The 24,023-nt window shown below is 40.9% G+C and overlaps 1 protein-coding gene across 5 annotated transcripts in view; it reads left to right on the top strand.

The window, feature by feature from the left end:
• Window positions 1–24,023, top strand: part of oxr1a (oxidation resistance 1a) — a 167,404-nt gene that overhangs the window by 130,932 nt on the left and 12,449 nt on the right. For 3 of the 5 annotated variants that reach the window (XM_071468218.1, XM_071468220.1, XM_071468219.1), the window contains 5 exons: window positions 3,947–4,060; window positions 15,746–15,898; window positions 17,441–17,625; window positions 19,414–20,075; window positions 22,635–22,800. In XM_071468218.1, coding sequence (XP_071324319.1) covers window positions 3,947–4,060; window positions 15,746–15,898; window positions 17,441–17,625; window positions 19,414–20,075; window positions 22,635–22,800 — 1,280 coding nt within the window. The remainder of the gene's footprint in view (window positions 1–3,946; window positions 4,061–15,745; window positions 15,899–17,440; window positions 17,626–19,413; window positions 20,076–22,634; window positions 22,801–24,023) is intronic. The other 2 variants (XM_071468222.1, XM_071468223.1) reach the window with 1 other exon arrangement.

Raw genomic sequence — 24,023 nt, forward strand, 5'->3', positions numbered from 1 at the left:
CAGTCTCGTATTGTTCACATCAATTCTCAGTGGTTTCCCACAATAACTAAACATTTCCTGGATTTAGGAATTCATACGGAAGAATTGGAAATGGAGGGTTTTTAGGGAACATCACATGCTGCATGTGTGTATCCTCTCTCTGAGACTTGCTGACTCACTAACCACATCCCTCCTATCTGTATCCCCACTTAATTGCCTGCTAATTACAGTGTCACTTGTCCCATTAGGATGCAACTCATTGCGAAGGAGCTATTTTGTTTCTAAAAAGGTATAATAATATGTGTGATCCTTAAATTCTCCCAAAGATGCTTTAGTTCCGACAGGATGACAAAAGCCACCAGTCTTTAGCCCGGTAAACACACTGCCAGCTTCCCTGGCTCACGTTCCGCTTCATGTTTCTCGTTGCTTGTTTCAGCAACAGACCCAAATTCTAAATCTGTTTTTTAATAGGGAAAAGTGACAAACATCCACAATCATATTTTGTCGCTGTATTTCCTGGCAACAACATGAAATCCAGACGAATGGAGAAGAGCTACATACGCCAAACCCGCTGGCATCCCCCAACTCGGCTCTCGGCAAAGAATGCTGAGTTGAGCTGCATCCAAGCACTAGGGTGTAGAGAGCCCTTGTTGAACCATCATCTCTCCTCACATTCCACGACCGAGACAGAAGTTACACCACAACAAAAACAGCTCCTTTTTAACCCTAAACCTGTGTCTGCTTCATGTACAGTCCAAAAGTGTACAACCTAAAAAAAAACGTATGTAGAAAATTCAGAGCTTTAAAGTCTCCAATAGACATAGTGCAAGTCCAGAGGAGGCAATTGTCTTCCATGTTCGTATTATATGAAATTAATGAGTAGTGGTCCTCTCTTAAAGGTTTAGTTTGACAATTTGGAAAATATGAACTGGTGAAAGAAGTATTTAGACCTAAAAGAAGCACCACCACAGTGTAAAACTTCTCTATCTACAAATAAAAGTCCTGCTTTCACAATTCTGCTTTAGTAAAAATGCTAAAAGCATTACCAGCAAAATATACTTAATCAAAGTTAAAGCACTGTATAAGGATTTTTTTCAGGACTTCTGTGGCTCTTATAATTAGTTTTATCAATCTTATTTGTACTTGGTGACCTCACATAAATCCCAGCATGCATAGTTTTGCACCACTCCAGCCTCATCAGCTACAATAACTCATCCAGGGCCTTTAATCTGTAATAATGTATCATATTGTGGGTCACTGACAAATAAAGCTTTTAAAAATGTTTTTTAAAAAAGTCTTTTTAAAATGGATATTATGCATATTTTAGAAATTAGAATAATGTGTTTCAACAAGCCTTATTTGTGTTACAGCATTTCAAGTTTTAAATTCATTTTTTGACTGTATTTTTAACTTCACCACCTGAAAAATGTCAGGTGGCGCAACCAGATTTATATTATTTCCTTCTATTTATTCTAAGTGAAATGTTTGGCAAGTATACTTGAGTGTGTCTGTAGTTTTTTGTTAACTAATTTAAGATTCTTGCATTTCAGTGGCTAGGTATTTAATATTTTTAATATCCAATTTTACATTTAAATACAGAAAAACTTGTATATAAATATACAAATGAAATCAAATCTATTTAATACAATAGCTATATACCTCATAGTTTTCAACCATTTGTTCACTTTAACCTATCATTTATTGGTTTAAATAAATATTTTACCTGGTCGCACCACCTGACGATTCAGTTGTGTCACCTGACTTTTGCAGCTAATTTCAAATTAAACAGGCTTCTACTTACACACCTGTTTAACCTTTAGCCTTTGCTAGCAAGTTCATACATATAGTTTTTTAATAAAATGAAGAGTTTTATAATAAAATAACATTTTCCTAGTTCTACCTTGATTGTACCACCTGACATGAAAAGTAGACCAGCCCAACTATGAGTTGAAAGTAGCTATTTTTATCAATATTTGAGAGAGCTCTACAAACCTTTTCACTCATCAATTAAGATCACTTGGGGTCCTCTGGCTGATGGAATATCCTGTTTGATGTTGTAACTATTCACTTCAGAATAAAAGATGCATGTATACAGTTGCACCACCCTGACATTTGACAATACACAAATTCCCAGACAGAAGTTTTTGAATTATCTTAACACCTTTAAAACTATTAATATCTGTGAATGTAGTTTATTTGAAAGGTCTCAAACATGAAATCATGCCACAGTATTTATTTTGAATTTATTATTATTAAAATATCATATTTAATACTTCTCTCAGGCTGTTCATTAACTTGGATGGTTGCGCCACCTGACATTTTGGTGGTTTGAGAGGCCAAAATATAAAATATATACATTATTATAATGTACTGAAAACATGGTCAAACTACAGCAGTTTTATAGAATAAAATGATGCATGTCATGAATTAATTAAAATTATTTTAAAGGAAAGTAATGCACTCTGACACAAAAATATGCACGTCATGTCAATGACCCTTGTATAGGTTCTTTGTTTTGTTGTGTGTGTAACTTCTAACAATATACTGAATAACTTTTCCCTCTGAAGTGGAGTGTAAGGATGAAATGGCAGAGTACCTCAAAACTGATTAAACTACAGTTCTTCAGTAAATAGTACTTCAGTAAATGTGCTTGGTCACTCTCCACCACTAGAAATACTTAGTTCTCCTCTGAGTTAGATGAGAAGATTGATGCCACTCTCATGTCTGTAGACTAAATATGAAACTACAGCTAGGTTATCTTCATTTAGTATAAAGAGGGGAAACAGGAAGTGGGTGGATGAATGGATGGATAGATGGATGGTGAGAGAGATAGAGAGAGAACCCACCAAATATAGAAACCACAAAAACAAACAGAAGCACAAAAGGTAAAGAACAGAATGAAGATAATGAAATAGAAAAGTGTTACCAGTCATAGAGGTGGTGCAAACTGAAACAGCTCACGGCTCTGTGAACTACAAGCTGTTGTTAAATTTTGTTTTTGGACAGACCAGATATATCATGTTAGTTAGTTAGAGCCTCACAGGTGAGCAGACTTTTTTAACCTTTGGACAGGGCCTGTTTTCATTGTTTTTCTAGTCTCTATTCTAAGTTAAGTTAATGTCTCCTGGCTGCTTCATACCTTAAAAACGGATGTAATGGGGGCATTAATCTTCTCTTCCAACTCTCAACAAGAAAACAATTTAGGTTTTTTTCCCACAATAGTAAAATATTCCTTTGAACAGCCAGTTTTTCCCCTTTTTTACCGCTACATTACACATCGTTGGCTATAGCAACAGACAGCTAGTATGTGTTCATATCAGCAAAGAGATGCACATATTCCGTCAATATAGAAATAGATACAAATAGTTGATTAATCAGTTATTTGAAGTAAGCAATGCTGTCAAAAATCAACTGCTTCCAGATTATCTAATGTAAACGTTGCTGATTTTTTCTGTCCTCTGTGTTTTCAGATAAATATCTTTGTGTTCTATGCTGTTGGACAGATTCAGATCAATGAATTCCAGTGGGCACTTTTCACTATTTACTGACATTTTGGAGATCAAAGAATGAATTGATTAATTGAGCAAATAATCAACAGGTTAATCTATAGTGAAAAAACTCATTAGTTGCAGCCATTTATGGAAAGTAATGTGCATCGACTAGATTTAGTATCTGTGTTCTAACTCCATGAAGCCTCGATGCCTCGTTCCCATCACTGCTAATTCTAACATCCATCATGAGTCTGACTTTCCCCCTCTCTGTTTATCCTTGTCAATAGCATGAGGCTCTTTACATGATGTCATGTGATTTGTCCTGTCAGACTGGTTGTTTGTGTGTGTGTGTGTATGTGTGTGTGTGTGTGTGTGTGTGTGAGAGAGAGAGAGAGATTCCCTTTATCTCTCACCGTGCGTGTGTGCGTGCACAAAGGCAGTGCCTGTGTAAATACAGACATGGATTGTGTTTGCAGGTTCTGTACGTTCCTGATCCCGAGTACGTCTCCAGTGTCGGAAGTTCCCCTTCCCTCAGTCCCATCAGCCCCCTGTCTCCCACCTCCTCAGAAGCTGATTTAGAGAAGGTGACGGTATGTTGACCACGACTCCGATGCACAATCACACACACTCAGAAAATGTCCAAGTATATTAACCCAACTCTTGTTGTGCTGTTTTATCGATAGTGACATTTTGTGTTTTGTGCAGTAGCCTTGTACCTTCTACAGTGTGTTATCGTTCAACTAATGTTAGGCAAGTTAATCATCCAGGCAGCAGAGAAAGAGGGAAAACTGAGCATTTTAATTGTTTGTGCAGGGTCAGCATCATCAATCAGAAAATGTGGGACCAGACGTTGTATATCATAAATTTATTCAAACATTATCATTTGTGGAAGTTGCTTGTCAGTTGTTAATTTTAGGCATAACAAAACAGACATAAGATGATGCTCAACGACAACAGTTAGACTCTGATCACTATACACAGTGGCGCACACACACACTCTGCCTCCCTGTCATCAACATAAACACACACCATACACGCCATTACTGACTTATCCTTCAACCAGCAGTCACATTTTATAGCTCTGTTCATTGTCAGCCTCAAAACGAATATCCAGGATGATGTGTCATGTTGTCAAGGACAGAAAAGACAGAAAGAGGTGCTAATAAAACCTGCCTTGTATATTCCAAGGACGGGACAGGAAGTGATATGTGTGTCTTGTGTGCACATGGAGTCAGGCACAAGGACATATGTGTTACTTTTTGACAATGACCATCTCCTCCGTTGGTTGTGGTGCGACTGAGGCAGCCCTTGTGAGACTGTGAAACTTAGCATTAGTTTAGGTGACACTATGAGAAGAGCATTAAATCACTCACAACTGCAAACATGTCAATGACACAATAAAGTCACAGGCCTATTTTTATTGTAGTGCTTCATGCAGCAGATTACATGAGACAAGATGGCGTTATATTGTCGACAAACTGACACGATGTGTCATATGTTTTTGTCAGTGAAATCACCTCAAGTCAAACAGCAACAACATGATAAAAATGACATACAAGTTATACCTAGGATGATAAGCTCACACTTCCAAATTAAAATTGTGGTGGTTATTTATAATTTTTTCGTGCTTATTTATAATTCAAACACCTGCTCTTGGATTTGAACACAAAACAACTAACCTGACTAACTCGTTCGGAGAGATCAGTAGTTTGTCTTTAAGTGTTTTTTTAGATTGAGCAGCTCTGTTGTCAGTCTACCGTCTAACAAACCTCCTCCAGAAATAACAGAAGCTTTTGCAGAAAAAGTCGGAGCATGTAGGATAACCAGCGTGATCCTAGATGGACCATAACCTTGTGTGTGCCGCATCTGTTAATGTGACTGATTTATGTTCACATTTTGACCTATAGAAGAAGGAGCAGGCTGCCAGGGCGACTCTTGGAAAAACAGCTTGTGGTCCATTTCAAACACGAAGCTGTGAAATTGCGACAGCATTTACAGAGGAGAGTGCATGTGTTAAAGAGGCCATTTGATAAGCTGGTTATTTAATTAGTACCCAAGCTGCTGACAGCCCTTTTGGTTTCATACATAGTTTCTTCATATGAAGATGGAGACACATGGTGTATACACATTGTTGTTAATGCGTCCTAATATATTTCTGACCACCTCCAGTTTAATTGACAACACATCCAGTGAATTTTGGCACATGTAAACCTGTATGTGATGAGCCAGGGTAAAAAAATCCGTGAGCAGAAATCTATGCGGTAACCCTTTAATTTCAGATTCATCTCGTTGTTTTGTGGTGGGTTTATACCTGAACTGGTATTTGGCAGCATGTACATGACATCACTTCATTTCCCCCCACTTGTCCCTCTCAGCTTCACTAGTGTAGCATGAGAAACGGAGACAAGCTGGAGGTTGGCTGCACGTTGTTTGTGTCTGACTGCCAGCCTGGTCCAGTGCACATCCTGTCCTCACACCTCTAAGACCATCTCCCTCAGGTCTGTGTCTCCAGCATCTGAATGAGCCAATCATTAAGCGCCGCATCGGTCCCTTAAGAAATATGACTGTTTGCTGGTCTCCATGGAAACAGTCGTCTTGTTTTGCCGCCTTTGTAAGAAAATGGATACTGCTGTCTCCTCACTGCTGCTCCACTTGAGTTTAGACACCCTCCCACCACAAGCCTTTTCCCTCTCGTCTGCTCTAATCTGTGTCCGTTAATTTCTCCACGGTTGCCAAAAAGAAAGGGCGCTGTTCATTTACGACTTATCTATTTAGGTCATGCCTGTGAGAACAGGAGCATATTCTGCAGCTCTCGACAGGGGAGGATCAGAGAGAGGGGCTGTGACTGCAGAGAAATTAAGCCTTTAAAAGTGATGCCGTGTCTGATATTTAGAGGAACTAATGAACGGAGCTGTGTGCTCCCCCAGACAAGCAGCCAGGCAGCAATTATTCCAGGCAGAGGAAGTGTGCTTGGAGGGCAGAAGGGAGGGAACATTACCTCACCCGATGTGTAAACTGTGTATGTGTTTGTGTAGGCGTTTGTGTGTGTGTGTGTGTGTGTGTGTGTGTGTGTGTGTGTGTGTGTGTGTGTGTGTGTGTGTCTTTGTCTGTCTGTGCATGAAAGTGTGTGCCTGTATCTGTTCACTGTGCATGTTAGTTTGTGCTTGCCTGCACACTCCTGTCTCTCTCTTCTTTTGAGGCTCTTACTTGGTAGTTATATAGAAGGAAGCAGCATCCAGGTGCTGTTTGGCTTTTAAACTGCAGGAAGGACCTTAATAACTCACTCTGCTTCTTTTTATTTTTTGTCCAGAATCCCCAGCATCTTTTTAATTACAAGCCTATTTTGGTGCTCAGCACACTCGTCTCCATGAGGACATTATCCAAATAAATGGCTCTGGGAGGTGTATAGTAATTGCAACGCAAGCAGCAAATAGCTAGTATAACCCTTATCAAGACAAGTGCTCTGAAGAAAACTACTTTCAGACGCTTCTCTTTTAGTTTTGGATATAAAAGGAGACAGATCTGTAGCACCAGATGTTTAAAAAGCCGATTAGATGTTCAAATAGTCTGACAAATAATCAAGGCCATTGAACAGAGGTTTTTCACTACAGAGTGTTACTTTTATTCATTTACATCAAAACTGAAATCATATTAATTTGTCTTATGTATTTTTATTCAAGCTCTGTTAGCATTCACACACTTTTCCATAAAATAAAACTAGTACAAAAAAACACAGAACATGATGAACCCTCAAAAATACAGAATTAACAGAGTGTTTCCCTGTTTTTGTTCTTCACAGAAAACCAGATTCTTTAAAGCTGGAGGGTGCACAACACTTCATGTGGGAAATGCTAAACTGAAGACAGTTCTGGTGTTTATCCAGCGTTGTAGTAAAAAAGTATTTCTGTCTCAAGGCCACTAGCACTGAACAGTCTTTGTTCTAATCAGAGAATCACTTTGAGGTGATTTTAGTGTCTCTGACGTGCCAACAATGATAATCTTTGGGTGTGTACCATCCACCTTTTCTCTCGTATGTTAACCAGCTTATAATGGGAAATAAAGCTATGTATTAATTCTAACTGTAACTAACTTTCTATCTAACTTTTGCAGACTAGAGCCAGACTGGCAGTTACAGGATAATGGTAAATAGAACAATTAATTGATAAGGGGATTGATTTATTTTTTTTTTTTTTTTTTTTGATAATTGATTTAACGTTTTTTTAAGCACAAATGCAGAACATTCTCTGGTTCCAGCTTCTCCAGTGTGTGCATTTGCTTTTTTCCTGTTTTATATCGATGTAAACACCCATGTTGGTCACAGAACAATACCTTGCTCATCTTAGCCATCAGAAGCTGCCGGTCATACCAGACCAAGTGAGGCTGTAGCAGCAAAACCCCTGACTTTGTTAAATTGAGAATGGCTGCGTTTTATTTCTAATGAATTAAACTTTTCATTTGTAATAGGAAGTATATTTTCTTTCTTGTTCCCAAAGTTACATAGTGCTGCTTTAAAGTCCTTGTGGCTGAATTACGTTTATCACATTGTGCAGACACCTCCAGGAAGTTGCTGTGGAGTTTACTTTTTGAATAGTTTAACTCATCTAATGCGTTAAATTGGATTAAGTCTAGCATTTATGGAGTGTCTGTATTTCTCCTACTAAATAAATACCCTTAAATTTCCACTTTCAGAAAGCAGCGGGAGGGTTTATTTGTAAGTAGTGTCAAATTAAAAAAAAGTCTGTAGAGAATCTCCTGCAAAACATGAATCCTTCATATACAATGCTGTCTATGCCACAGTAAGCAAGGTAAAAGTTTTCCCCATCCATTTACATTGTTCAGTGCTTCAGTGATAGAGCTAAAAGCCTTAAAGGCAGCTCTGAAGTGTCTGCATGCACTCGGTCTGCCTGCTGGCCTGCTGGTATTGGCAGCAAAAAGTAACACATCTTGCAGGCATGGATCGTTGGCTGGCTTTCTGACTCTGTGTGTGTGTGTACGTGTGTGTACGTGTGTGTGCGCGTGTGCTCGTGTGTGTGTGCACGGTGCATGGGTAGCTGGCTGACTTTCCGGCTGGCGGTCTTGCTGTCGTTGGATTATTTGGCAGCCACTATCTCGCTGGCTTCCTTGCCCTCTGGTCATCTGTGTGGGCAGACGCGTCCTCTTTGTCCTATCCAGACCTCTCTTGCTCACACTGATACACACACACACACACACACACACATACACACACACTTACTCACCGTGGTGGCACAGCTACTACTGTGACCTTCTATGTCTCTTCCTCTTTTGGCACCTCTTTTGCCTCTCTCCTTCCTTCCTTCCTCTCTTCCACTGGGGTGTGAGCTAAAATAAGTAGTGGGGGAAGTACAACCCGTTTAGATTACATATATATCTGGCGCCACATTTGTGATGATCTCACTCAGGTGGACAGGTCCCATCTCCTAAAATCCTGCAGTTACTATATTTTGGTCAGAATCTCATGGTCAGCTCATCAGGGTGTCGACATGACTCTGGGATGTAATTTTGGGTGACAGGAACAACGATACAGATTGTGCTCTGGGACTTGTGGCCTCAGACGTTTGATGAATCACAACCATTGTGTGCTCCCTCTTGCAGAATGCGACCATGCCCACAAGGTGGAGCTGTGGATTGACGTTCGATTGCACCATGTGTCACTGTCAAGGTCAAAGCTGGGTGGCACCTGCAGACTCCCTCTTTGAAATCTTAATTATTACATAGAAGCAAATGTAACTAATACACATCCATACACATTAAAAGGGGTTTTACCAGATTTTTAAAGAAATATCATGTTTTGGGAACCTTAACTTTTTAATGTATATTGATTATGTCTTTTAGTGATATAGTACCTTTCATATTTACAATATAGCTCCTTGTCCTATTGCCTGGAAACAGACATATTTTACAGGAGCCACAGCTGCTTTCTAGATTTTTTTTTCTTCTCTATGTTTAACAGTGAGTGGGGAGAGAAATATTGGTTTGAAACTAAAAGGATATTGATTTCCGTAGCCCCACCACAGCTGTCATCTAACACTGTTACACCCATCTCATGTCCCCAGCATCAGTGTCAGCTTTCTCTACCCTGGATTACTGTGATGCTGTCCTCCCTGCACTTCCCAAAGCTCTTAGGGACAATCCTCAAGGTGGCCACATCAGGCCTTATTTTGCCCAGCAGCCCCCCCCCCCCACCCCCCCACCTTTCTCACCTCAGCACTTCTCTTCCTGTACCAGTCTGTTTCAATACTCTTCCATCCTACCTTTCTCCTCGCTCCCTCATCCCCCCCTCCCCTCAGCAGTTACTCACAGTCTGAGGCCAACACAGCAGCTCTTTCATCTTGGGATTTCAGTGCAGCAGTCATTCCACTATTCTGCACTATGCTCCTTCTCTCCCTTTGATGTTACAAACACTGAAAAAAATCCTGTTTTCAACTCTGACTGTGAATCTGGTCACTCTGGGACACTAGCAAGTCGTGGCTCACCGCAGATGAGGTTAAATAAAGTCTGTTTGTCTTCATTGTAGGACTTTTCAGTGAGATAGTCTAAGTTCTTTCCCTTTTTCATTTCCATGGCAGCTGCCTGTTACCACACCTAACCTGACCTCACCTTACCTGTGTGGTTTCAGAGTTAAGATGAAAAGCTTTTGTGAAGTCTAAGCTTAATATTGGGCGTAATAAAGACAAAGGCATATTTAGTGTCATCCCTCACAGTACCACACTCCAGCACCAGCTGAGAAAATATTGGATCCTTTGGAGGCCAGTGCAGAACAAACACTGGTCATATATTAGAGGATTTTAATGGTGCAAAGAAAGCAGAAGCCCAGAAAAGCAATATTCACATGAAAAATGTGGAGTGGCTGTGGCGGGGTGATGCTGCCTTGACTTTCATAGCCTGGTATTGATTTGTCAGAGCCCACCACTTAACTCTTATGCTGCATTCACATGCTCCTCAGATGGTCCCATTTCCCAGGTTGGGAGGTGGTTCTTCCAACTTCAGTGAGTTCATGTGCTTTTAAGGCAGAATGTGGAAATGATATAGCTGAAACAAAGGAGATGTGCTGTATTTTATTCTGTAGAGCATTAAAACAACAACTGTTACAACTCGTATTTCAGAGACTTTCTGAGTTGTTGTTCCATCTTGAGGAGGTATTTGCATGAATTTTCCCAGTCAAAAACTCATTTCTCAGGTTATTCTGACACCACAAGTATGCAGGGTTAATTCCAAAGTCCAACAATGATATTGTCACAACACAATCTGAGTCACTAAACGATGTGAATCGCTCATGCACAAGCGTAAGCGATTTATAGCACGTAAGGTTTGCCATCTTGGACAGCTATTTCTGTTTTCGACCATATTTCACAGGTCAGGAAATCATGGCATATTGCAGTTTATAAAGTTTAATTATAGGAGATGCTGGAGTAAAGTCAGTAAAGCAAACTGGCCAAATTGAAAGATTTTGTTAATTGTATTGCATAAAGCAAGGACCACTTCACACAGTCTGGAGAAAACACAATAAAACTGCTTCTCCCACTCTGTCACAACGGCTGTGAAACACCGCCTGGTGACTCCAGTGGATAAAGCCCTGTAGCTTTGTTGCCAGCTAGCCGAAGCTAGCCTCAGTACAGCACAGATAATGTAGAGACAGATATCTCCCACTTGGTGAAAAGAACTACAGAGGTGTCAACAAACTGGTGGCGAAATGGCTGCAAGTACACCACCACAGGCTGTTACACTGAAATAAAATCCAATATAGACACTACAACCACACAGACAGCTACTTCAGCTGATAAAGGAGATTTACACTGTTTGTATCTAGTTTCATCTGGCAGTGAACTGCTACAAACACAGCACAACAAAGGAAGCTAATCCAGGTAGTGTGGCTAACCACACCTAACCTGCACTGATGTGTGAGGTCTGAGTAACGGGTGTTTTTTCTGCTCTTGCTCTTACTGAACGCAGCATGTGTTGTCATGGTAATGGTGATGGTAAAATTTATACCTGCTAAATATCAACATGTTAGCATTGTCGTTGTGAGCATGTTAGCATTCTGACATTAGCATTTGGCTCAAAGCACCACAGCACCTAAGTACAGCCTCACAGAGCCACTCACGTTCATTCAAGAACACTTGAGTCATTAAGGTAAAACTATAAACTCAGCCTCTAGTGCAATGAACCAACAAATGAATTTACAAAGCAAGAGGTGCTATTGCTTGTATTTTGGATAAGAAACCTGTCAGCAGTCAACCAGAGCAGCGTATCAGGGAGGAGTAAGCAGCACAGGTAGTCAGGGAGGAACCCAGTCATTTCAAACATGACTGGGTGTTGCAGAATGAAGACACATAGAAATGATCATCACACCAGCTTCATGGAAACCCAATGCATGGGCTGGACCTGGTCAACTACTGAGCTGTGGAGCTAGGTTTTTTTTTCCAACTAATTAACAAGAGCTTCACAATAAAACCAACATTAAAAGGACAGATTGTCATCTTTTGACAATATGCCACCATTAGCAGCCAGTTCAATAGACCAACTTCTTTTTTTTTTACTGTATTTACTGTGAATTCAGCCAGTTATCAGCCCACAGAGAGACATAATGCACAAATACATTTGAAACAATTTTTTTTTTTCAGTTTTGTTGTGCAGGTCTACATTTGGCAAAATATCAAATAAACCATTACATATCACCTTGTTTTGCCTGAAGAGCAACAGCTGTCCGCTGATGGACACCAAGTGTGTCTCCACGGTCCTCACAGTGCTCTCTCATGTGGACTGTGTGGGACGTGTGATGGGCGTTATTTTGTTACCAACACATAACACCCTTTTCTCAAATGTGCCAGATTTAATTACGGGGAATGTAAGAGTGTGTTTGTTTTGCGTCTCTATGAGGGTGGACATGTTTTTGAATCTGTAGCTGTTCATTTCAGCCCAGGTGTGTGCGCCACCTGTGTGTTCCTGTTTCCAGGTGCATTCCAGTCAGTGTTAACTTTCATTTTTCTTGCGTGGAATAGGCTGCTCCTCTTTTCGTGTTTAACCTTGGAGCAGGAAGGCCAGCTTGAATGAGTCACTGGGAAGTGGCTTGCCGGAGATGTAGAGTGATGAAGTGCAGTTGTGTAGGTGAAGTGTGTTCGGTTTAAGTGGATGATGAGCTGGTTAAATTCCTACACACAGTCAACCCTAACCCTAACCCCTTCAACAGCTAGGCCTCTGATCTCAGATTTATCACAAGTAGATGCTCCCACAGATCAGAAAATGTGCTTTTTGAAGTGTTATTTTCAGCTCCCAAACTCTCCCCCTTGTCTAAGTTTTATATTTTTCTGCTCTCCTTTTCTCAGAGAGGCTTGTTTTGGCTGTAACAGATTGGCCGGCCCCCTCAGCCTTCCCTGGCTGCCAGTGTCTGGGCTGCTTGTGTCGGTGTGGGTCAGTAGCTGCAGGCTGTTTGTCGACTGCGCTGGGAGACTGAGACGGAGAGGGGGAGGTGTAGGGGAGGGTGTCAGGAGGACAGCAGACAGTTGTTCTGGGCTCGGCCTCTCTTCTCTGAGCTCGTCACTGCTACAGTAGCTCTTTGCAGCTCTTCACTGTGCTTCTCCATCGGCTCTTGACGCCACCCCCCCATCCCTCCCTGGTCAAAATCCCCCTCAATGATAACTCCCACACACTCCTCTCTGTCCTCCTTTTCCCTTTTGTTCTTTGTCCTCACACCAGTCACTCTCTTTCATTGCCTTTAGCGTTTTTTTTATCTCCTTGTGTTTTTATTTCTCTACAGAAGCTTTCCTTCTGTAGTTGCTGTAGTTTCCACTCCCTTTTTTCTCACCACCTATCCCTCACTTCTTCTCATCTTTCCATCCGATGTCCCCTCCAGCAATCATTCAGTGTCACAGACACAGTTCGTCCTGCAGAGCATTGTTCAGTCAGTCAGACCAACAGCCCTGCAAAATGTCCCCTGGTCAGAAAGCTGTCATTGTGGACAGTTATTCAGACAGACTCGAGTCAGTCTCTCCCCATGGCTCAGGCATCACATGGCAACAGGCCACTGAAAGAAACACCAAGCCCACCACACCTCATGTTTCCAGCCCAGCACACACACCATCTGTGGCAGATTGCCGTTGCCACGTTAGTTACCATAACAGAGATGGAGAAGCAGTAACAAAATTGCTTTATGGTGTATGTGTCAATATAAAATAGAGACATAATTTAAATTCCTTTTTAGCTGTGCAGCATCTGGCAGGTTATAGAAAAATGTGTAATTATGAGGTAATTATTTCAAAGGATTTCTAAATGCTTCTTTAATAACATTCTTTAGTGGTTCTGCAAGTTATTATTACAGTCATAGATTTACCTTAATTAAACAAACCATGTTTTGCCTCCCTCTGTGCTCTATATAATTGGGAGAGAATATGGTATTCTTGTATATGTAGGTATACATATACTTTTTTGATTTCTTGGTTTTACTTTTCACTGCTTTCTCCCTGTTGATGAGTCCACTTTACAACTGGCCTCTACTCCATGTACATGAACACACACACACACACACAATCTCATAGATTTGTGCATGAACTGCCTCTGCTAACATACATAACGCACATGGGTAAACTTTTGTGGCCCCCACAGAATTTAACCAGAGGATCAGAAGTACTTGGCTTGTTAGTATCATGAATGGATTACTGAATGGCTCCACTGCGTAGAGGCCCAGGATCCCTGAATGGAACACAAAACAACCAGGAAGTGACACAAAACAGCTACAAAGGGACAAAAAATAACCACAAAGCGACACAAAACAATCACAAAGAGACAAAATAACCACAAAGCGACACAAAACAATCACAAAGAGACAAAATAACCACAAAGCGACACAAAACAACCACAAAGAGACAAAATAACCACAAAGACACACAAAATGACCACAGAGAGACACAAAATGACCACAAAGACACAAAATGACCATAAAGACACACCAAACGACCACAAAGAGACACAAAATGACCACAGAGAGACACAAAATGACCATAAAGACACACAAAATGACCGCAAAGAGACACAAAATGACCACAAAGAGACAAAATATCCACAAAGAGACACAAAATAGCCACAAAGGGGACACAAAATGACTACAGAGAGACAAAATAACCACAAAGACACACAAAATGACCACAAAGAGACACAAAGTGACCACAGAGAAACACAAAATGACTACGGAGAGACAATATAACAACAAAGACACACAAAATGACCACAAAGAGACACAAAATGACCACAGAGAGACACAAAATAACCACATTGACACACAAAATGACCACAGAGAGATGAAAAGTGACTGCCAATGGAAACGAAACAACAAGAGACATAAAACATTTCCATGTCTGTGTCCAGGGGCCCATTGTTTCATAATCTGTTCATGGCTGTAAGCTGTTTGTTCAATCAGTATCAATATTCTATCACATTAGAACAATTAAAGTTGTTTATTTGGCATTTATTTATTACACTCTACAATTAATGTTAGTATTATTAATGGACGGTCAATTATTGCCAAGAACCAGGACTTTAAATTTGTATCTTAACACTTTTTTTCACATTTTTCTGCTGTGTCTATTTGTGGTTGTGTCTCTTTGGAACTGTGCCCCACTCTGACCCTCCCATTCAAAAGTTTTGTTAATCCACTCTTAACTCAAGGGCATGCTAGTCTCTAATGAAATAACACTAACTAGGCATTGAGTTGTGTAAGAAAGCACAATAATTAAAGCTTCAGTCTCATATGAATGTTTTTCACCTAATTACCACTGTGAAGCGCGGGCACACAGGAGGCGTATTCATTCAGCTGATCGCTGGGTTCCGTTTTAACCTGATTGCCCCGCTGTGCAAAAAATATCTGTTTATATATAGATAATACATTTAGAGACTCAAACACATTAGTTTGATGAAATGAGACACAAATTAGTTACACCATGCATCACCAAGTGAACCAAGCTCTGCCTGTTCGACAGCGCTTATTATTTAGTCTGTTTGGTTGAATGCTGTTCAGAGATACAGACGTCATGCAGCCATGTAGATATTTGTTTATAGGCACCAGAATAAAGTAGAACACAGCGCTCATATTTATAGGATTCATCGCTTCATTTCACTGAAACGTAAAATCTTCCCCTTTTTATTTATTATGACCAAAGACAAACTAGAGTTGTCCAGTATAAAAGTGTGCTAACAAAAGTTGTCTCTTTCCCACCCTCCCCTAATTACCCCAATGTCCACAACCACACCCACTCTACCTCCAGGACTCTGATGGCCCACCCAAACCAGAACCAGTTCACCCTCCAGTGTTCTCTGCCCTGCGCCAGTCCAGAGTGGTGTCATCCACCTCCGAGGAGGAAGAAGCTCTCACAGAGAAGTTCCTCAAGATCAACTGCAAGTACATCACTGATGGAAAGGTAAATACAGTACCAGGTGTGTGTGTGTGTGTGTGTGTGTGTGTGTGTGTGTGTGTGTGTGTGTAGGTCACACTGATCATGTGAAGACTGACCTGTCCAACAGATTGTGCTGCCCTAGTCAAAATCATAAAGGCCCGACGGCAAAACTACGATTAATGTAGTCCCAGTTTGTATTACCACTATATTTGAGTCACAGACCTAATCATGTGCAGCCTTGTATGTCATGTGTTTCCACAAACCGTAAAGACTTTCCTAATCGTCTGGATTAAACCCAAATTCTTTCCAGTGCACGATAAAAAAAATGATGCTTAACCTCAGTAAAGCTGTTCAGTTTAGTTTTCAGTGTTTGCTTTTTGTTCAGTTTGTTGTTCAGCAGTATCAATAATACAGGGAGCAGAAATATCAACTACTCTGCTTGATGCATTTACAGTACAGGGATGGTCACTTTCAGTTTTTCACTATTCAAATCAGGGGAAAACTCCGCACATCCGCTTTGTAAGGCAGGTGAGTGGGAGCAGGATGAGTGAATCCGAAGCGGCAATAGAACAATCCTGCTCACTGTCTGACTTGGAATGTAGTACAGAAACGTTTTTGATTGCAGTTTTTTAGTTTTGCAAAAACTTGATATTCTTTTTTTTTTTTTTTTTGGGTTGTTAATTCTCAGAAACAAAACAGAGAGGGGGTGGATCTTTTTACAGAGTTATATAAACATATGGCTCCTTAATGTGCTATAAACCCAGTTATGTTAATGTTTGGTTAAATGTGGTATTTAATCTCTCTTTTATTACATTGCCTTTCTTCTAAAAGTTTGATCTTAGAATAATAAAGAATAATAATGAAGAATAATAAAATAATAGTGCAATAGTTTGGCCTTGGTTCTTGCAATTGCATTTTAATTTGTAGTTTTGTACCAGAACAGCATCAATGGTAAATAAAAAATGAATGAATAGGTATAAAAATCCTAAGAAATTGACTAAATTGTTACATTTTGTACAACTGATCTCTGAAAACACACTCACTGGTCAGGTTGGTGTGTGTTCATGTTGTTGGGCAGACAGGATGGTCCTATAGTTCACCCAGCTGGTCTGTCACTGCCTGTCTGTATGTTCACCAGAACACTTCTACACCCACGCAACTGTCCTGCTGTCAGACAGATAAACACACACACACACACACACACACACACACACACACACACACACACACACACACACACACACACACACACACACACACACACACACACACATACATACATACGCACACACAGATCCATGGTATTGAACCACTGCTGATTCACTCCCAGGTACCAAATGAAAGCACTGAAGTGGTCAGTGCTGCCAGTCAATAACTTCTACTTGATTTAGGACATTTGTGGTTGCAAATGGATTTGGCCTCCAGTTGTTTGACAGATGTGCTTTTGATTATATTCTGTAGTAGATAAAGGTGCTCAACTGTTATTATATTTATTTTCATTGTACGTTCTGATGGATCCCATCGTCCCTAATGCATTCCTCACTTTTTCTGTGTTGTTGTTGTCAGGGTGCAGTGAGTGGGGTGTTGCTGGTGACACCCAACAACATCATGTTTGACCCTCACCGGATGGACCCCTTGGTTCAGGCCCATGGGTGTGAGGAGTATGGCATCATGTGTCCTCTGGAGGAAGTGCAGTCCGCTGCCATCTACAAGGAGATCACCGACCCCAAGATCAGAGAGGCTGTCCCTGAGTAAGAGAAAGCATAGACACAATCCACATGTACATATTTAAAATATATGCAGCTACGAAAGCCAACACTGACCTCTAATTCTGATTGATTTCCTCCTACATAAATTCTTATTCTCAGAGTTTATAGGCATTAGACATCACCCTCAACAAAATTTCTCCCACTCTTGCCCTCTCAGAAATGCAGCAACCTTATCGTAGTCAATGTAATTCCCTGCTGTACCCATGATCAGATTGCATCAGCAACCAACTGACAGTTCATACCAAAATAAAAATCAAGCGGCAATTACACCAGGGTTAATGAAGCATGCCTTCACCCTCCTACGTTCTGATTGCTCACCTCTTTGTGCAGTAGGAAGCAGCCACTTCAGAGTATTCACTTGTGTTTCCTCCCACAGATTTGTCTGTGTTTTTTTTTTTTTTGTTGTTTTTTTTTGTTTTGTTTTTTATATTTTGATTGTTTTAGTTCTGTTGAAGCCAAATGTAAAAGGACTAATATGGTGTATCATTAGGAACCCTGTGGAGTCATTTTCTCTTTGTGTGTCTTCAGTTGGTAGCAGGGTTTGGGCAGAGCTGTATTTAGCTGGTTGAGTGTTGCCCGTGGAGCAGTTATTGTGCTGGCAAATGACTGTTTTTTGTGCCGGGCCCAGATGTTTTCTCAGCTGTGATCCATTGTCTTTGTCTGCTCTGTCTCCTCTCTCGTCTCTCCCGCTCTCTCTCAGCTGACCTCGCTCTCTCTCTCCTTCTGTCTGAACACACAGCTGAGCAACAAGTGCCTGCAGGATTTCATTCTGTGCAGTGTCATGGTCATATGCAAATGCTTTGTCTGTTTGCTTGCGACCTGATTTCAAGAACAAGAATTTCTTAAATTCTTAAGAATTGCATAGAAAGAGAATAAAGCGTTAATACTGCACGTAATGCAACTGTATTTATCCACTCTGGTTACATTATGTCAGTCTGTGCAGGCGTTTTCAGTGGCTGAATTTTCATGTAGTTGGGATTATTGTGTAGTGAAGCATGGTACATAGATTTTTACAACAGGACTGGCAGTTTAAAAGGTGTTTACCGCTCCCATGAAAAACTGATGCATGAGATTTTGACACAAAGGACTAAACAGTGAACAGAAGACATGTGCAACTCAAAAACCAGTGAGACGTGACTCTGTTGTCAGGAGATCAAAGCAGCCAGTGGATTTTATTTACCAGATAAAGTCATTTGTTTTTGTTTTGTTTTGTTGTCAGTTGTGCAGAATTATCACATTAAATCACTTTAATTGTGTTTGACCATTTGTTAAATAATGATATTTTTGTCTTTTGGATTATTCTGTTAATTTAACAAGACTGAAATAATTGACTTGTATTCATTTAATTTCTTATTCAAATACTATATTTTCTTGGTTTGTGTGGCAGAAATCAGTTGTTAAAATTGGGTCAAGTTCCAACACCGGAGGATACATTTCTAATAATGCAACTAGTGTCTTTCATGAAAGCTTTCGTGCATGATACCCTCATGTTTCATTAACTCTGTGACCCCAGTGTGTAACCGAGGGTTTCTGTAAAGGATCTGCAGCCTCAAGCCCAAACTGATGAGGGTTATTTTCTCAGACTTAAATCTCCTCCAGAGCTGCAGACGACAGCATGTTTTTACAGGACAGCTCTAAAAAATAACAACTAGACTGATGTAAAATCAATTAAGTGCTTAAAATGTTATTCCTTGTATGGAACACACAGTCAGTACACCTACATGGTGAGAAGTTGCACGTGTCTTATTGCTTCTCCTTTCATATTTCCAGTGACCTGGAGCCTCTGCCAACTGAGAGACATCCCTCCCAGCAGAAGGAACCAGAGCATCGCCTGAGGGAGCCAGGGGCCAACGACAGCGGCAGTACGGCCCCACGCAGCACTGAGGGCTCCATCTCCGAAGATGTCTTCACTGAGTCTGAGCTGTCCCCCATCCGGGAGGAGGAGCAGGCGTCTAATGAGGACCTCCGCTTGGACAAGTCCTCTGGCGCTTCTACAGAATCTGTGCAAACCGTTACCCAGGTGGAGGCCACCGGCACCGGTTTGCAGGCTGCAGGCAGTGCCCACGGCTCAGTGAGCCAGCCGGAGGAGCCCCCCGCAGCGAAAGCAGAGGACAATCCACCAGACACTGCCACAGAAAATAATAGCCAGTCCCCCATGGGATCCAAGCAGCACAGTGTAGAGAAGCCACCAAGCACACCCACTACCACCAGCAGCAGCACTAGCCAGGCCCAGGGTCCCAGCAGCAGCTCCTCTCGCCCAGGGTCCCAAAGCTCAGCCACCCCTGGTGCCACAGACACCACCACTGTCACAGCCAGCCCACAAGGGGATGCCAATGAGGGGACAGACGTCTCTAAAACGGACACTATGCAACAAGGCAAGGAGGAGAATGTAGAGGAGACGCAAGAGGGCGGCGCACAGAACTCTGCAGAGGGTAAAACACACTTATATAGTAAAAGTTGGAAAACATATATGTTACAAAAACACATGTGGGGTATTTCAGCTGATGAATCTGGCCTCATGTTCTCATTTAGCTTCAACTCCACATCCATATTCAAAAAGCTGCTTGAGGATCACTTCTCTCATGTTGTTTTGTGATAACCTTTCCCTCTCCACTCCACCGAGCTGCTAGTCATTGGAGTTAAAGACGAAGGGAAATGGCAGCCTCTCTGGTGTTATCAGCTGGCAGGAGCTAGCTAGGCTTTATGGGGCTTTATGTAGCTTTTTGATCTCTGGCTCTGGTGGTCTGGGCCACTCCTCTAGGCGATAAGCTAAAGCCTATCAAACACCACATTGCCACAAACACACCTAGAGCCCAAAGGGGAAACACGGTGACGGTTAAACCCAACATCAAAACATCTTGTGAAACAGCATTCAGAGAGGTGTTATTTATATTTTACATCCTTCCCTGGTGTTGATTTCATGTGGACTAAATTGCACAAAGCCTGGAATAAACTTACTGATGACTTCAATAATATGATTAAGGATTGACAGATGTATTACAGGTAGTTAGTCAGTTAGTTTACTGGCTTTATTTGTGCTCATGCCAAATGTTTGGTCTGTCCCACATTGGATATCTGACATAAAAACAAATCAAGACTTCTTCTGGTAACGCAAAGAACCAAAGAAAAATGTCAGTTTTAACAATATATATACTTAGAATGAACTTTCAAATATATTAATGTGCAATATTTCAAAATTAGCAGTACGCCAAATTGAAGAACAAAGAAAATAAATGTTTTGAGCCCTGAAGGATTATTTCTCCCACACTTTCTCCAAGTGACTTAACAATTTAATCAGTACATTTGTTTTACTTTTCATTATTAAAAATACTATAGAAATACCTAAAAAAAAAAAAAAAACACAGTTGTAACACAGTGTTCACATCTTTTGACAAAAATGTTTTCCAATTAGATATCCTTCTTCCTCACATGTTTCTCAGTTCCCATCTCCACTCCTGATTTGCAGTGAAAGATTTAAAAGGCCCCTGACTCTGGCTGAATAATCAAGTACACAGGCTTTAGAAAAGTTTTCATTATGTTTGTGACATGTTTTATAAAACCCACAGGCTCTTCAGTATATAGGTAAAGGTATATATAGTTGCATGGTTGAGTTTGTGTGATCCCGTATTAAATAAGTAAATTGGTCATTTCTATGGATACCGTAAGTTTTGATTTATTACCTCTGAGGCAGCCATTGATTTCCAGTGGTTACATTGTGATATGAAAATCAGCTTTTGATCTAAAATCAACTTTTCAACTTTTTATTTTACGTCATTGTCTTGATTGTTTCCTGCACAACAGCAGCTTGTTCGATACAGTCCAATCCATTTTGATTTATTGTTAAGTTTTGTGAATGTGGTACCTTTTATTCAGATCACATACACTAGAACCACATTGAACACACCAGCAAGGAGTTTTCTCAGCTAAATTACCACACAGTGATGTTGTAACTTTATTAAGTTAGCAGAATGTTCACTGTGATGGATTACTTACCTTAAATAAGATAATGTTTTGTTTATTGAAACAAATGGAAAGCAGATGCTGCCTGGATGGTAGAGACTGTAGAACCTTTAAATAAATAATGAAATATATGCAATTAGTAGTTACAGTAACAGACTAAAACATCCTTTAATATCTGGTTGGCCTTGTCATCTGTCTTTGTGTCACACTTACTGACTCACTCGTGTCAACACAACCCTTTCTAGCTGGATATGTAGTTGTGATTCCAAAAAAGATTTCTCTCACCCCAAGAAGAAACAGATCGAGATAGTGGGAGAGAGATTTACCATTTTCTCCTTGACAATTATTGTCACACAGAGAGCTAGGCTGCGAGAGCAGCTCTAACTCACAGGCATCTCAGCAGGGCTGCCCTTTATTCTGCGCACATTAGCACAGCCCACACAAGTAACAGCAGCAGCTTCGGAAACAAGCTGCATTAATACCAAATTAATGCATATTGAAAATTAAATTTGTCCCACTGAGCTGTGTTGTCTAAGCAGATAAATATCATCTAGCCTGTCATTATTAACAGTGACGTGCTGCCCGACCAGTGTGTGCCAGTGTAATGTCAGTGGCACAGTGATCTCATTCGGCTTCCTGGGGCTGTGACCCTGTAAAAGGCTATTGATTATGTAGCATGGGCAGAGGACTCAGTATCAAATTATATTTATTTCTGTTTTCTGTGGTGTTTCTGCCACAAAATGACTAATGTCAACTGATGTAGTCGGTAGACAGAGGATAGAAAACTAGGTCACATAAATAAAGGAAGTATTATGAAGAGAATATAGAGTTCATCAACAGGATGTTTTTTTGTACAGTCATAAAGGTCTTAACAATATCCTCATTCAAGTGTCAACACTAAGGTGAAGAAGTGTCTTTCCTGAACTGTCACACTATTCTTACAAAACCATTTGTCTCGTTATCAGAGCCTTGAAGCTTTATTATGGCTCATTTTTATGCCTCTGTGACCCTGTGATTATTTCCTTTGCCAGGTACAGGGTCTGCAGAGAGGCGGAAGCACCGCACTCACAAGTTCCTGTGTCTGCGGGTGGGGAAGCCCATGAAGAAGACGTTTGTTTCCAACGCCAGCGCGTCCATGCAGCAGTATGCCCAGCAGGGCAAAAAGCACGAGTACTGGTTTGCTGTGCCACAGGAGAGGTCAGTACCTGTGCTCCACCTCCACCTGAGCCAGGGTGCAGTGCATTTTTATACAAACAAATCACTCCTGTGTTATCCTAATAACAGACTTTAAAATCTGTTGCTGTACCTGGTTATATGGAGGAGTATTTAAAATGGAAGACCCACAAAGCAAAATGAACACACATGATCCTAATATAATCCTGAGAAACCACAACAGTCAGCTGAGCTACTGAGGCACCTCACCCCCAGTCCTTTTAATATTTGAAACTAATCAAATATGCATTCGATGTCAGGTCTGACTCCCACTGCGGCTTCTGCCCATCTCCCTGCACTGCCTCTGCCAGACAGCAAAATGATTTATTATTCATTCATTCTGCAGGGAAACAGACTCACACACTTGATGCCTGTGCTGGGGCACACATACGACCCCAACACTGACATTCTGCTACAGCCACTTCTCTGTGCAGTCTCTCCTAACCTCATGTTGTATCCTCAGAATGCGCTTTCTCCACAAAGATGCTCGTGAACTTTTTTTGACTTGCAACTGATATTTATAAGGACTCACTTCAGCTGAGAATAGCTTCGTCTTGTTAATGCGTTTGATCTCGATGCGTCAGCAGTCATCATAATTACATTTGAGCTCTTCACAAGGAGACACATTACAAGAAAATATGTGCTTCCACACAATTTACGGAATATGTTTATGTAGGGAATTAATTTTTAATTAATGTAGCACTAATGGCTTAATTTGAAGAGTCACTTATCTATAGCCGGATCTGAAATTAATTGGACAGAGCAGAGTCAATGGTCTCTGGCTCCAGCTAGAAGTGGCTACTTTCACTGTCTTTTTCACCGACAGATATGGAAACACTTTCATGGTGTGAATCTGATCAGTTATTTTACACCTCTCCTGATTTCAGTGCATCTGTGTATAGTTTTACAGCAGCATCACATGTGGTGCGCTCTCTGGCTGCTAATCACATTTGAATCAGACAAACACGCGTGTCCCTTTTTATTTAGTCATGGTGCCATAAATGCTTCTTGGTTATGCAAAGTGTTTAGTGCCTGAGTGCAGTAATGACACTGAACCCCCCCCCCCCCCTTCGCTTCATTATTCACTATGAACTCCAGAAGTCTTGCTTGTTAAAGCATTGTTGTTTTCATCCACAGGTTGCTTAGCAACAGCATTTCCCACCTGGAAAACAAGTTTGCCGTGATGCACGCTGCTGTTGGGGATGACA

This window comes from Trachinotus anak, unplaced genomic scaffold, assembly GCF_046630095.1.
Source record: "Trachinotus anak isolate AG129_WGS33_773 ecotype Australia unplaced genomic scaffold, CSIRO_AGI_Tana_v1 ptg000032l, whole genome shotgun sequence".
NCBI lineage: Eukaryota > Metazoa > Chordata > Actinopteri > Carangiformes > Carangidae > Trachinotus > Trachinotus anak.